Source organism: Thalia democratica, chromosome 1, assembly GCF_965202585.1.
Source record: "Thalia democratica chromosome 1, ktThaDemo2.hap1.1, whole genome shotgun sequence".
Classification (NCBI taxonomy): Eukaryota; Metazoa; Chordata; class Thaliacea; order Salpida; family Salpidae; genus Thalia; species Thalia democratica.
In genome coordinates, this window is record NC_139165.1 from 67,130,655 (window position 1) to 67,146,195 (window position 15,541).

The 15,541-nt window shown below is 24.5% G+C and overlaps 1 protein-coding gene across 1 annotated transcript; it reads left to right on the forward strand.

Annotated features, from left to right (window-relative positions):
* The first annotated feature begins 3,426 nt into the window (after window positions 1–3,426).
* Window positions 3,427–8,579, forward strand: LOC145844665 (uncharacterized). The gene is made up of 7 exons (XM_082952077.1): window positions 3,427–3,562; window positions 3,668–3,770; window positions 4,020–4,192; window positions 7,026–7,130; window positions 7,197–7,259; window positions 7,397–7,605; window positions 7,800–8,579. The coding sequence occupies exons 1-7, from the start codon at window positions 3,451–3,453 to the stop codon at window positions 8,283–8,285; spliced, it is 1,251 nt and encodes a 416-aa protein (XP_082808203.1). The 5' UTR covers window positions 3,427–3,450; the 3' UTR covers window positions 8,286–8,579.
* The last annotated feature ends 6,962 nt before the right edge of the window (window positions 8,580–15,541 follow it).

The window sequence follows — 15,541 nt, forward strand, 5'->3', positions numbered from 1 at the left end:
TAGTTTAAGTATCGTTAACATTTGCACAAAAGTATTTTTTTTAAGAAATGGGACTAAGGTAGTTGTATAAGGTATAAAAAAAAAACTGCAATTCACATTTACTTAAAAATAAGAAATCATATAATTATATAAACATCAAAGTTTATTTTATAAACTTTATTTTGTTTTTGCTGATGATGCCTAATTTTTATAATCTTTATTGTAACCATTACTTTACATTTTCTTAAATTAGAATTATAATGAGTTTTAAGTGCAATTTAAAGTTAATGTATAAATTTTGTATTATATTCTAAAAAAACTGTAAAAATATTGCTTTTAAAATATATTTTATTAGTTAAAAAATGTTAGCTAAAAGTTAATAGTTAATACTTTTAAAACAAATATAGCAAACGTGACTGCAGATGGGTACAATTGCACATTGTTTAACATAACCGAACTAACAACTGGTGCTCCCGTTACAGCTCTTCCATGATTTGTTAAGATTCAAACATATGACATTCTTTGACGATTATTTAATTATTATGACATTTTGAAAAAACAGTTTTATACATGCAAAAAATTTGTTTAATTATTTAAGTTTTTATTTATATATGCACTGCACAACAGTTTTATAACTTTTAAAATTATGGCTAAAAGTTAAGCTTTTGTTGTTTTAAAACGAAACGCATAATTTAAATTGTATTTGTAGATTTTGTTTGAAAAAGTTTTTCTAATTTTTAACAGACATATAAAGCAGTTTAAGTATATAAGTAAGTAAACAATTATTTAAAGTCAAACTTTATTTATAAAAAAAAAATTGAAAGTTTGTATAGAAATTTAGTAGAGTTTACTAATACGATTAAAATCGAGTTTTACGATTTTTACGATTAAAAACTAACAATGTTTCTGTAAAACGTTTATTAATAGTGCTATTTTGATCTATTCTCTAAATTTTTAGATTGAAAACTCAAAATTAATTTGAAAAATAGTGTTTAACTTGTGACGACAGCAGATGAATTTAAAAAACTAAAGTATTACTACTAGCTAAAAAACACTTATTTAATAAAAATTCTCATTAATCTATATATATCTTTAACATTGTTTTAGAGACATCAAAACGTGTTAGTTATTTTAGTAAGAATTATGCCTTAAGCTATAAACCATGCTGTACTTGAAAAAAATATTCTCTGTTTTCCAAGTTTGTGTAAGACGATAGCGATAAGTTTGCTGATTATTTAGCATTATTGTAGTTTTAAAACTACAACCCTTCTTATTTTATTGTTAATTTTTTATTAAGATTCATACGTTTGAGTGTTTTGTCACATGTTTTTTATCTTGTGTACCAAAAAGAATGTTTATTTTAGCTTTGTTATTTTTAGCAATATCTCGAGAAATGTTTTCCTAAACAGAAATGTAATAACAAATGTCAAAATTAGTTTGGACTATACTTTTAGGCAGTTTATGACTTTAAACTAATCACTTTTTAAGTAATAATTAATAAGTATCAACAACTTTATGTTCATAAATTTTAAACAAAAATACTTAAAAAGTAATTTCAATAATTTTTTTAGTTTGTTTTATTTAAAAAAAAAGAATTTGTAGCTGCAGAAGACTTTTTTATTTTTTAGAACTAAAAACAATAAAACAAAACAGTTTTCTATTTGTCTTATGAATTTCGGTATAGTGCAGACTTGAAATTTATAAATATAAAAATTACAGTTTTAAGGACAATATGTACTACAAAGCTTTGTGTACTTTTATAACTATTTTGTGTAAAACATAATTTTTAGAACTCAAGGGTTTATAGTTATTGAGATTTAGTTAATAAATTTAACCTTTCTTTGTATTTGAAACAACGTATAAATGTTTTTGTTGTGCTCATTAAAACAGTATTGTATGCTGTAAGTATAAGTACTAAAACGTTAAGTTTAAACAATGACTAAAAAATTAATTGGCATGTACAAAATAAGCGCTTTTTAATGTAATATTTTGTCCTAAAAATTTATGTATCTTTTAAGCGAAGAAAATATTTTAATGACTAAAATACACAATAATACTTGTGAAAAATACACTTTGAAGTATATAGTTCGTAAAATGAAGTAGTTTTATTAGTTTTCAAATTGATTAAAACTAAAACAAATTCATACACTTTTTTTTTTAAATTTCAAGTTTTACTTGTAAAAAAACTTTTGTTATGAAAAAAAGTATGATCTTAAAATAGATTTAAATTAAATCTTTAAAACTTAATTAAAAGCCTAAGCATAAGGTATTAAACAAAAAAGTAGTATTTGATAAAAAGTATCAAATATTATTCTTATAGGTCATTAAACTTTTAAAAACAAATTTGCATAAAAACACATGTTAGAAAATAAACTTACCGAAAACTAATAAGTATAATATCCATAGACTGTTGATAAGTAACATTTGTTTAAAGGAAACTAAACAAAGATAGTTAAAAGTATAAAATGTTCTCTTTTTTATCATACCTTAAAAAATCTTCTTTATGTTGAAATACTTACTAAGGAAGATTTCGCCTTCAACGTTCAACAAGAAAAAAAATAGTTTCCTATCTTTTTCTCAACGTTTTTGTTATAAGTTAAACTAAGGGTTATAAGTTTCTTTAAATTAAGCGTTTAAGATTATATAAAAAAATTAAGATATGTGATAAAATTGAGTTAAACTAATGAATTTTTTTATATTAAATAAAGTAAATATACCGTAATTAAATTTTTTATAGGATTATAGGTCAAATTTCAAACAGGTATTTACGAGTAAAAGAGTTATTAGCGAAATAAACTTTAACTGATTTGACTTAAAAGAAAAAACACAGTTTTGTAATACAGACGGCTTTTAGTTCTTAAAATTAGTCTAATTTAAATTTTAAAAAATTTTAATGAAAAAACTGATGTTGAATCTTACATGTTAGTTACATTGGTTTGTACGACGAATTAAATAATGATAACTCAAATTCCAAAATACTGTGAATAACCTCTTTGAATAGTTTTTATTATTATAAATAAATTTTAGTCTTCTTCAACCGGAGGTTCTGGTAAATCTTATCTTTTATAAAATTTCAAACTATTTTGTGATATATGATTTCTTTAAAATTTTATAAACATTTGTTATTAGAACTTGAATTTTGTTGATAAAATTATCACGTAACCGTTACTCTGTTATATCTAAAAAACACATTAAGAAAAGATTAGAGTGACAGTTGAGTGATTCTAGGATTGAAATATTACTAAATTTTCTAAGTTTTTATCTTAATGTAGTTAATGATTGTAGTTAAGTAGTTAAGCTAGTTTAGTATTATAAATATCATAAGTTTAATAAAAATATAGTACATTTTCTGCGGTAAATAAAAAAATAAGCTGAACTATTAAAAATTAAAAAATCTGCTTTTAATCAAATTTATAACTATTAAAACTAAATTTAATTACAAGCAGATTGTTTTTGAACGTTTGTTATAAAATGCAAACTCTACTTTGCATCTTAATTATATTTGTAACAAATCTCGTTTATTGTAAACGACGTCCATTGGAAGCATGGGAACTTGGAGATCCACCTATCGACATGATTTCATGTGAGTTTATAAGGAACTTAAACCTTAGCTAAGAGAAAAATTTTGGTTTGTTCTAAATATAATTAGTTGTTATCCATTATATTTTTGAATTATGACACATTTTAGGGATGTGTATAAAAAGACTCAAAGCAGGAAAGTCTTGGAATAAAGTATCAAGCGAGGGTTATCCTGAAATGGTAGAGACAAAAAATACTAGATGTTCTTGGTTGTAAGTTAAAAAATTTAGACATATTTAAAGATAAATAACAAAAACAGATTTAATTACAAAATATAGTTTAATATAAATACAAATACTTAATTTTAATTTGGTTTATAAGGTTAAAAATTATTTTTTAATGTTCGTAAACAAAAAAAAGTAAAGTTTAAAAAATATCGTGAAAAAATAGAAAGTTAATATTTTATATTAAATTTTCTGTTTGTTGTGTTTATTTATTTTTAATATAACTAAACTTTGAAGGTTCCAAGCACCTAAAGGGAAGCGTGTTAAGTTGTCGTTCCAAGCGATGCACTTGAGGTCATTAGACCCAGCAGGTTGTCCTGACAACTATGTGCTTGTTATCGACGACAGTATGGGCAGGTATCAGCAACGCTTGTGCGGCAGAAGGTTGCCAGAAGATATTGTATCTTCAAGTTAGTATTTATTTGTATATTAACCACTAAATTTCATATGTAGTTGATGTTATTTTAATCTTTTACTCTAATAGTTAATAGAACATGATAGATAAAAAGACATTGAAAGTTATAGTCAACAGATCGTACAAAAATGCCTTACGGTCATCGAGCTACACATCACTTACTTACTTTAATTAATTTGAGCTATAAAAAAAATAACATTTTTTTTAAGTTCTAAAACTTATACTTTTACAAAATAAAAGCAAAAAGAATAATAAACTATGATAAAACAAAAAATAATGTGAAAATTAGCTTAGCACAACTCAATATGAAAAAGTAAAAGGTAGAAAAAAGACTTAAAATAACTAACTCTCGCGAGTTAATTTATTTTAATTAATAAAGATAGATAAATTGTAAAAATTGGGCTTTTAATGAAAAGTGTGTGCTTTAAATAAAAGTAATACTTTTTTCATTTACTATGAGCTACTAAACTTTTACAACTGTAAATACATATCTTTAGATATATCATTAGCAAGATAATCCATATAAACAGTAAAGTTTTTTGATATTTTCTGTCTTTCTTTTTAAAGAGAAGAAAATAAACACTTCATATTGATTTGTAAAGATACTTTTAACTTTATAATTTAGAAGTAACTTCATTTAATCTTTGAACTATTCAACATTTTCTAAACAGTTAAGGACGTAGTAAGCTTTTGATATAGTTACATAACAAATTATTAGGTTATTAAAAGAAAATGTTATCAATACTCTTCGCTTATATAAAAGCATTACAATAATTGCTACAATATATAATAGATTAATGACATTATAACCAAATTAACATACTCAGAATGGACTAATAATTATTTTTTAAGCATACAAAACAATATTCCTATAGCAATCGGTGTATACTTATTGTAACATTTTGTTCTTTAAGTAAAATAAACCTCAGATCAATTCGTAAGTTCTTCCAAGAAGGCTCTAGTCTTTTAAGCAGTTAGGCGTTTTAGTATACAGATCATTAACCTCAAAACCTAGATACTTATTCTCATGTCTTTCAGAACTAGGCAAGAAGGTTTTCAAAGAAGATCCAGTTGAATTTTTATGTATTCTATATTTACTTTTAAAATAACATTTACAACAGTTGGTAAAAAGCAATGTTGAAAATTATAGATAAGACACCCAGCTCATATTTAAACAGGTTTTCAATACTTAGTATCATTTTAGTTATTTATAGGTTTCAAACTTCTTCAGCATACCTTTTATAATGAATAAATTTGAAAGGTACGTTAATAAAGAGTAGATTTAACTTTAATTTTCTAGTGTTTCTTTATCTGCCCAAACACATTAAATTGCATCTAATAAAACTCAAGAAGAAGAATAAACTAGTTATCAAGTACAGAACTAACTCGGTTAATAACTATCTTGTTTGTTAAAACACTAAATGCTTGTAATAAGCTAGTTTAATGTTTCACCACGTTCTATTTAAAATTAAGTTACTGTAGATTATAAAACCTAAATATTTATAACTTTTTTTTTTATTACCGTTCTACCCAAATTTATAATATTTTTTTTTGTTTTTCTAAAAGCTTTTTTGTTTACTTAGTCAAAGAATTTACACCTTGTCTAATAAGAATTTGTTTAAATCTGTTTAAGTTAGCCAGTCTGAAACAATTTCAAAGTAAGGTTGGCACTGTCTTGTAAACATAGGTTTAGATTTAAAAAAAATTATATAACAATACAGTGTCATCTGTTGAATTTAAAACGTTTAAACTAGTATTTTTCGCAAATTACTAATATTTGATAAAAACAATAAAGACCCTAAGACTTAACCTTGTTGCATTCTGAAATCATTTATTTTACTTGTTGTTGATTCAAAATTCACAAATATTTTTGATAAATTATTAATGGATTAAATAATAAATGCAGTTTATCTTTTAAACAATAGAACTATAACTTTATAGCAGAAATTCTACATACTGTATCTACAGAGAAACTCCGCTGAATTTAGTAAACTACATTTTACTTAAGTAATTCTAGTAAAATCTCGATATCTACAATTTAAAACTCAGGTACAACAAAATTATATTAGTTTTTATAAAAAAAAAAAATTATAATTAAACTTTTTTTTAGAAGTTTAAAATAAGAAAAAAATAATTTTTAGTTATTATAAACTTAGTTAATATGATAAAAATACTTCAAAACTTATTACTTAAATGTGACAAAAAACAATTCGATTACTTTAATGTTGTAAATTAGTAAATTTGTTGTTTCCAAGTTATTATAAACACTCAATAAATTAGACCTAGACTTCAAAAATTTGATAAATACAATCAATTTTATCTAAGTATAAAATAGTATTAGGTAAAGGTTTACGTATGCAATTCCAACCAGTGAACCTAGTTCGTTTTAATTATGATTATCTTGACTTTGAGTTTTAGTAGTACAATGTTGTGGAACTATTTATTAAGGTTAGGTTCGGAATGATAGATATAATAATTTAAAACTCAGAAAGTTAAGATATGGCAAAATATTGAAATGAAATCTTTTTAAGTATTTTACTCTTTTATCCAACTGTTGTTTTTTTTTTAGTTTCTACTATCCTAGTTTTAGTTGTTTGTGTTCTTTGCTTAAATTAGATTGATAAAAATCTTAAGTTTTAGAAAATATTTTAAAGATCAAATTTTGTATAAGTATACTTTATTAGAATTTATTTTCTACTGTTATACTGTGTCTTTTGTAAAGATTGCATGTCTCTAATAGGTTTGCACACATTAGAGATGTACAATGTGTTGAAAACACTGTTTTATCTGTATTACTTAGCATTATTTTCACACTACTTGTTTTGTAGAAAATACATTGAGAGTCGATTTTCAAATTGATATGGCTAACATTGGCAACAGTAAAGGATTTTCTTTCAAATACAAGTCTACAAATGAAAAAGCTGGTTTCTACAGTTAGTTTTATTTGTTTTAGGTTAGTATTTTGTTACTTTAAAACTTCTTAATCTTTTCTTTTATAGGCAGAAACTCCCCCGATAAACCAGCTCAAGAAAAACCAGCTGAAAAGACTTCTCCTAGTGTAGGTAAGCCTTATTGTGTCTAAAATGTTTAATTTTGAATAAAAAATTAATATAAAAACTACTGTTTATTTATTTGCTATAAGTTTTTATCAGAAATAAAAAAATATTTTCTATAAGTTTAAACAATTTTTTTAAAACAGCGCCAAAAAGGTTAAACAGATATGAAAAGAAAGAAACGGATTCCAAAGGGGTAAATATGACTGCAATAATTGTCAGTTTAGTTGTTATTGTGTGTCTACTGGTAATTGCATGGTTCGTTTTTAAAAGAAATAAAAAACAAAAAAGTAAACAAAAGAAAAATAATGATAAAGCTAAGACTGAAACAACAGATGATGCTGATTTACCTAACGTAAGTTGCTTTCTTTAAATTATACTGAACTGTTTATATTCATTTTCTTGTCTTATGTTATTTTACAAGTAAAAACTAACAATTTTTTAAAAAAATTACTAGCTGGTAAAATAATTACTTTAACCTTATAAATTACTTTTTTTTGAAGACAGTTTTCATCGAACTTTTTATAATTTTTTTAATTCATTTACCAGAACCCCATTGATCCTTTCGAAAGAATAGATGCCGTGTGCGCCTTGCCGCCACCTTACGAGCAAATTGAACAAGAAAACGTCTACGTCAACTACAATCCTGCTACGAAAAACGCTCCCTCTCAAAATGATCAGCAAGAGATACCCCAAAATCAAGAAAGAAGTAGAAGAAAGAGCAAGAGAAAAGAAGAAAATAAAAGTTATCCGAGTGCGCCGAGAGTTCTTCCGAGAGAAGAACCTACTTATCGCTCCCGAGAGCTTCCTTATGAGTACGGATCTTCATACTTCACCGAAATTGACGAAAGATCCGTTTACCCAACAAGCAGACCAAGAGCAAAAAGCAGAAAGCAAAGAGATGACCAGTTAAACACGAGACCGTATAAAGAGGTTTACAAAGAAGATAAAAGTTATGATGCGCTTGTTAGACCTTCTTTAAGAAAGTCGCGGAATTCAAGAACCAGAAGTTCAAATATTTCTTGGAATTTATAAACGGAATGTTCTATATTACTTTTAATTTTTTAAAGCCAACGCGAAAACCATTTATTGCAATTGAATATTTGATTGAAATTATTAAGATATTTATAGATTTACATTGTTTGTATTATTAAAAATCATACACTTTTGCCTCTAACAATTTAGTAACTTTTAATAAACTTTAAAATAAAAATTAAGAATGATTTATGTTGAAGTCAAAAATAAAAATAGTTAACAAAGTAATAAGATATATATAACAACTACTATAAAATTCTAAGTCTACAAACAACTTAAACATTTTTAGTAAGAAATTCTACAGATTAAACATTATTTTAGTTAAAAAATATCGAATGTCCTCAATAAGTATAACTAAAGTTTTATAAAATTTTGGTGTTATGGAATATCTATTAATTTCAAAATATAGTTTTTAACTTCAATATTTTTTTCTATACTTTTCATAAAAATAAGAAAGTTAAGTTTGTTTTAAAACTTCCTTCTAACTTTTGTTTTGTAGGCTTGATCAAAACAGAAGAGCTTTAAAATTTTTATAGTTTAAAAAATTCTTAATACACACTTTAGTATTTTTAAAGTTTTTTTTTTCTGTTAAGTCATATAGTTGGAGCTGTGAGTTTACGAATTTAATAAACAAGCTTTAATTATTATTTTTACGTTTTCGTTGTTTTAGCATGCTCTTAAAATTAAACTTAATTCTATTGTAGTCATAAACTTTGTTTTAAATATTACACAGTTAGTATGATTTTTTTTGAATCATTTAGAAATAAAACTTAAGTAAGTTATTAAATTAATAGTAAGTGACACTTAGTTTTCTAGTTCGATTTAACTTAAAACTTATTTTTAAATTCAATCTAACGCACTAACTTTTAAATGTGGGAACGGGTCTAAATTGCACGAGGGGACTAAATTGCACGAGAACAAAACTGTACGAGTGCACAAAATTGCACGAAGCCAAATTTGCACGAGGGCACAAAATTGCACGAGGGATCCAAATGGCACGAAGACGACTTTGCACAAAGGGTCAATTTTGCACGAGTTGCATTTTTGCACGAGAATTAAAAAAAAAAAAAACAGAAAAAAAAATTAAAAAAAAATAAAATGAAAAATAAATTTTGACGGAGGTAAGGGTTAGGGGAAACAATTATAGTAAAAATGACAAAAAAATAACTATCACAAAGTATTATAAAAAAAAGAGAAACAAAAGCTAACGACCGAGGGTGAGGGTTAGGGGTAACAGTGAAAGCAAAAAAAAAAGCAGACAAAAAATATTAACAAAAAAAAAATTAAAAAAAGCTATAAAAAATAGACCCGTGCAAAATGTCTCCGTGAAAAATTGTCTGCCCGTGCAAATGTGTCTTCGTGCAAAAAAGACCCTTCGTGCAAAAGTATCTTCGTGCTATTCTATCTTCGTGGAATTTTATCCCCTCGTGCAAAATAGTCTTCGTGCAAAAGTATCTTCGCCCAATTTTGTGCACTCGTGAAATGTTTTCCCCTCGTGCAACTTTGTACGCTCGTGCAAATTTGACAGCTACCCATTAAACGTTGTCGTGTTATTTTACAGGTTAATTAAAAAGATTTTAGTTGTAAGCTATAGTTTTAGCTTAAAATTTTCTATACCAATTACAAATGTAAATAACAATTTCCATCATACTTTAACATTTTGTATGTTAAAAAAATATTAGGCAGCTCACTTTATTCAAACTCATCACATTTAGATCTAATTTGTAAAATGAGTTAACTGTTTATTACAAAAAATATACATAGTTTTTTTTAATATTTATTTTTATTATTAACAAATAAAAAAATGTTTATTTAAAAGATAACTTAAATTGTTGTATAACCAAGTTATAATTAAATTGTTTACTTTTGTATAATTTTAAAATAAAAATATAAAGGAAAATTCGTGTTTTTTAAAATAATATAGAAAGAAAGTTAAACCATATTTAACTATTAAAACTGGACTTCGATTCACTGTAAAAAAGACTGAAAGTTTAAGTTCAAGATTATAATGATTGAAGTAATGGTATAATGATTTATAAAGCTATGAATTTACAGTTTTATGAAAGTTATAGATAGGCACCTTTTCAAGGTATATCAAATTAATTGCACTAATACTACTTAAAAAGGAAAGTATTAACCTATTATTTTATCTTGTACTATTTTTGTAAGGTAAAACCTTTTTACGTAAATATACATACTTACTACAGTAAATTTTTATTCTCGTATGAACTGGCATACTTTAAAACAAAACTTTTAAACTATTTTTCTCTAAAGTTTAAATAAAACTAGCTTTTAAAAATAAAAATAGTTACATACATTTTTCTAAACAAAATATAAGTTATCAATTTCTTCTGACGTTTTTTTGAATGGAAAAAAAGCAGATAAAACGATTAAAACTATGTAGGAAATGTTTTATAAGAAAAGTTACAGAGCTAAAAGTTTTAACCCTAAAAAGTATAGTGTAAGCTAAACTAAGTTTTAAACTTCTACGTTGAAAATAATAATGTAAATAACATGTAAGAATTTTTGATCGATTGGAAAATAGTATAAAAAATTATCAAAAGCCAGAACCTTAGAATCACAAGCTTAATAGACAATATTAAAAGTAAAAAATAATAGTGAAAAAAGATTTATTCAGTGTTCTAAAAGTAAAGAACCATGAAGACTATTATGCAATAGCATTTAAAATTCAAATTTATGTCCACAAAGTTTTATTTAAAAAAGATATATAAACGAAAATTTGCTTTTTATATCCTTTTTATATGTTAATTTTTTATCAAATTAGAAAATACTCAGTAGATCAGTTAATTTTTAAAAATATAATTAAATAATTTACTTATTTTTGTCTATTATCCAGAATAAACAGTTGGAAACTTTATAAAACTAAGCCTTTTTAAGCTTATTTAAGTTAAACGAAGATTTTTCAAATACGTAAGGTATAAATACAAAACACAAAAATACAAGATATTTATACTTTTATGTTAAAAAAAGAACACTTTTACTGATCTTTAAATATATCAATCAAGATAAAACTTTTATAAAGTTAACTAGCAAAGAGCTTGTTTCATAGTTTTACAGATTCTTTGTTGTTTTTCAGATCAAGAAGAATATAAATTTCCATTTTACTTAAAAAGTGGTTTAGATTACAATGTTAATAAAATGTTTCTTTTAGTTCTACAGATACAACTTTAATATAGTGTCCAACTAGTAAGAATTTTCATTGTCCTTAAAACAAAAACAGTGTTTCACTTTGTTTATTTCGGTAGATGTCGATTCTAATTCATTTATTAAACTTTACTTAAACTTTAGTTTACAAAATGAAAATTTACTGGTTTTCTTTATTTAACATATAGCATTGTTCTTCTTAGAATGCATCTCTTACAGTTTTCAACTTTGTTGTTCTCTTCTTTATTTTTTTATTTAATTTAACTGTTCGTAATATAGTTTCAATTGTTTGCTAACAACAGATCCTAGTGAAGTAACTTCACTGGAATATAAATAAAAACAAATTATACAGTAGTCTTCCTTTATTCTACCAACATATGTTTCTGTTTGTCAACGAATCAACACACTTCAACTGGGTTGTTAATGGGAAAGATAACTATTTAATTTAACCTTTTTTATAAAGTTTTTTTTTATAAAGGCATGCAAGTAGTTTTTTTACGAAATTTTATCGTATTGAATTGTATATTTAGTTACAAGAACTATATTTAGAGTTAAATAATTGTTTTCAAATAGTGTATTTAAAAGTTATAAATGCTTATTATATTTATCTACCGCTCAGAAAGTAGAATGTCTAATATAACATACATCTTTATTAGGTGCAATAAGCATTTGTAAAAAAAAAATTGTCTAATATTATCACAGTTTTTAGAATAGCTCCAACACATAATCTTTTATAGGAGCAAACTATTTTTCATATGCACAGTTTCATATGCACAATCATGTAAAACAGCGTTTCTTAAATCGAGAAAGCAAGAAGTTCTTACTGAGTCTAAAACAAAATGTTGTGTTTTTGTTTAGGAAGTCCTATGACGTACAGAGCGTTTCCAAAAGTCTGCTTAAATATAATGATGTTAACAAAAAGAAAACTTATAAGAATTATTTGTAAATAATGATATAAATTTATTGATACTTACAGCTTTAGTCGCATATATAAAACAGTGTTTATAAATGTTTGTGGTTTTAGTGTGAAGTGCAACGATTGTCTATAATATGATAAACAGTTTGCTATTGCATTTTTCATTTGTATACTATTGTGCGTTTTAATAAAACCTCAACAAAAAGTCTTTTTGTTTTATGTAAAAAAATATTAAAATAAAGTATAAATGTACACTTGTTATTAAGAATATGATTTGGTGTAAACTTGTTCAAAATATATAAACTAAAGAATCAAACACATAACTTAAGTGTAACTTTTTTTTAATATGTACGCTTTCAGTAAAACTTGCTTCCATTGAAATATTTTTTAGGATTTACTTATATAGAATAACGTTCATTTTAATAAGGCTAGTAAAAAGTTTTCAAGCGGCTGAGAAAAAATTTAAGCCAAGTTTAATGAGAAACAATCGCTAGATTAAATCGCATTTAAGCAGCATCAATAATGCTGTTATCTCTAAATGCAAAGATGTAAACTTGGCAGTAAGCAGTAGGTGAAGCCTCAGTCTTGCGAAGTGTGACGATCGAATCCCATGTTCCAGTTGACTCATTATTTACCCTAAATTTAAATTGTTTCATTCAAAACCGAGTTAGGAAGATTTTGGCGCATTGTGGGGGATAAACTGCATAAACTTTTCTTTGTTTTCGCTAACCCTTATTACTCATCCTTTCAATTACGTTTAGTTCTAACTTTAACTGAGTTTGTTTTTATTGCAATAGCTTTATTTTCAGTTTAGATTTTGAATTGTTTACGTTGATAATTTTTGATCAATGTTAAAAAGAAATACTTATGCTAAAAAACAAAATCTGTTTTACGAGAAAATTTTTTGTTCAACATTGCTCAAACAAAATATATTGCATTGATAACTGTACTATAGTATCATATTAAAGTATATAAGATACAAACTGTTTGAAATATAATTCTTTCGAAAGTGCTCTTAAACGTTTGGTGACTAAAATTAATTTAATGAATGTCTATAGTATTTATAACACTAACGTAAGCTAAAAGAGTGTTTAAGATTATAAAAGTAAGTATAACAAGATCTATAAAATCTCTTGCAATATACGTTTTAAAACTTTTCTACAACTTTTTAGTTTTCTCAATACTTTAAAAAAAACAGTGTATATTACTATATCTATTTTTGCATACGCAGTATAACTATATGACCATAAAAAAGCTATAATTTATCATTCATTATATCTTAACTTATATACCTTAATCGGGTTCTACACGAATCTTAAAAAAATAAAGACAAGTTATATACATTAGGTTATATAAAATTTCATTATTAGTAATTGATAGATCTTGAAAAGTGTATAGCTATTTCACCATAAAGCTATTAAAATAAACTAATATGTACTACTTAAGCTTAAAAATCAACAACTAGTAGTTAAACATAAGAACTAAATATAAATATACTTAACTATAAATACTAACTTCTACTGAAAACAAAGGAAGTGTAAATTGTTGTTTAGCTTTTGGTAGATTAAGAAAATCTAAAACAATAGTTCTTGACATCTTCAAACGCTGTAAAATACTGTACATCTCCAAATACTAGCAATAAATCACTGAAAAAAAATTAAGAAAATAAAAACAATTATACAGTAATCTTCCTTTATTGTACCAACACATGTTTCTGTGTGTTAACGGATTAACACACTTCAACTGGGTTCTAATTATAAATAAATATTTATTTATAGTATATTTATTTATTTACAGATAAAAAGTATTTATCTAAACGGTCGATGATTTAGTATAACTTATTTAATATCAAAGTTTAATTGATAATTAAAAACACTTTAAAGTACAACAAGGCTGGATATTTTTTAAATAAAAGCTTTCATACTTTTTTTTTAACCAAACTGTGCATCGGTGCACATTTTGTAAGTTGTTGATCTAATAGTTTTGTATAGTTAGAACAAATTTAAAAAAAGTCGAAATAAAACTTTGAATAATCAAAAGTATCTAGTTATAAGTAAAAACTTTTTTTTAAGTAAACGGTTAAAATAAATAAAGGAAAAGCAACGAATAAATTTGCCTCCCAAGTTAGTTTTAAGCCTTATAAATTTAGAAGCTTTGATTATTTTAAATCTTATAAAACATGAAAAAAACACCTTTAAGTTTCATTTATAAAAAAATAAACATTAATTTTTGTTTTGTTTGTTATAACTTAAATTAAATACAATTCCTAAAAATGCAAACATGTACGATGTTAAGTGTACAACAGTCAATTATTATCTGTAAATATATAGTAAAACATGTTTTAGTTATAAATCGTAACTTGTTAAATTTGTATTGAAATAAGTCATTTTTTTGTAATAAATTTTAATAAGTTTCATTAGATTATGTGATATATAAACATACCTTAAATATTTATATTCATTGGAAACATCTAGTTACATAGTTCGTTTTAAAATTCGTTTTTTAAACTAATTAAAAACTAAATGAAAACTAAATATTAAAAAGATATAGTAGTTGCAGGTAAATAAACAAAACATTGAACTTTAAAAACAAAAAACACTTTTTGAAAGCAGTAATTTTATTTCAATACTTTATTAGGAACTAGTTGATAACTTAAATTTGTCTTGATTAATAAAACTTTCAAAGTTTTAAAAGTATTTTATGTTTCAGGACTCTAAATTAACGAAATTGACACATTTTCAGTATTAAAAACATACAATTTAAAGTTCCCCTAAAGATAGCAGTTTTTATAAAATTTATTTAATCTTTTCTGAAACGTACAAAAACCGTTACTTTGTTTTGCTTTTCTAACGAAGTCTGCTTGTATTTATCTCTATGACTTAGCTCCTGGCGTTAAATATTATAAGAACAAATTGTACAGTAATATTCCATTATTACCAACATATGTTTCTGTGTGTTAACGAATCAACACACTTCAACTGGGTTCTGTAAAAATAATTACTGTTATGAGAGAATAGAAGCATAGAATAAAGTGGATGTATACATGTTTTTCATTAAAATAAAATAATTTCTACAGATAATAGTTAAAAATAGGTAAAATACTTAATATTAAATCTGACTGTTATAAAACTACATAATATTTGTAATTATTAAGTCTAAAACAAGTAAAGTAAAC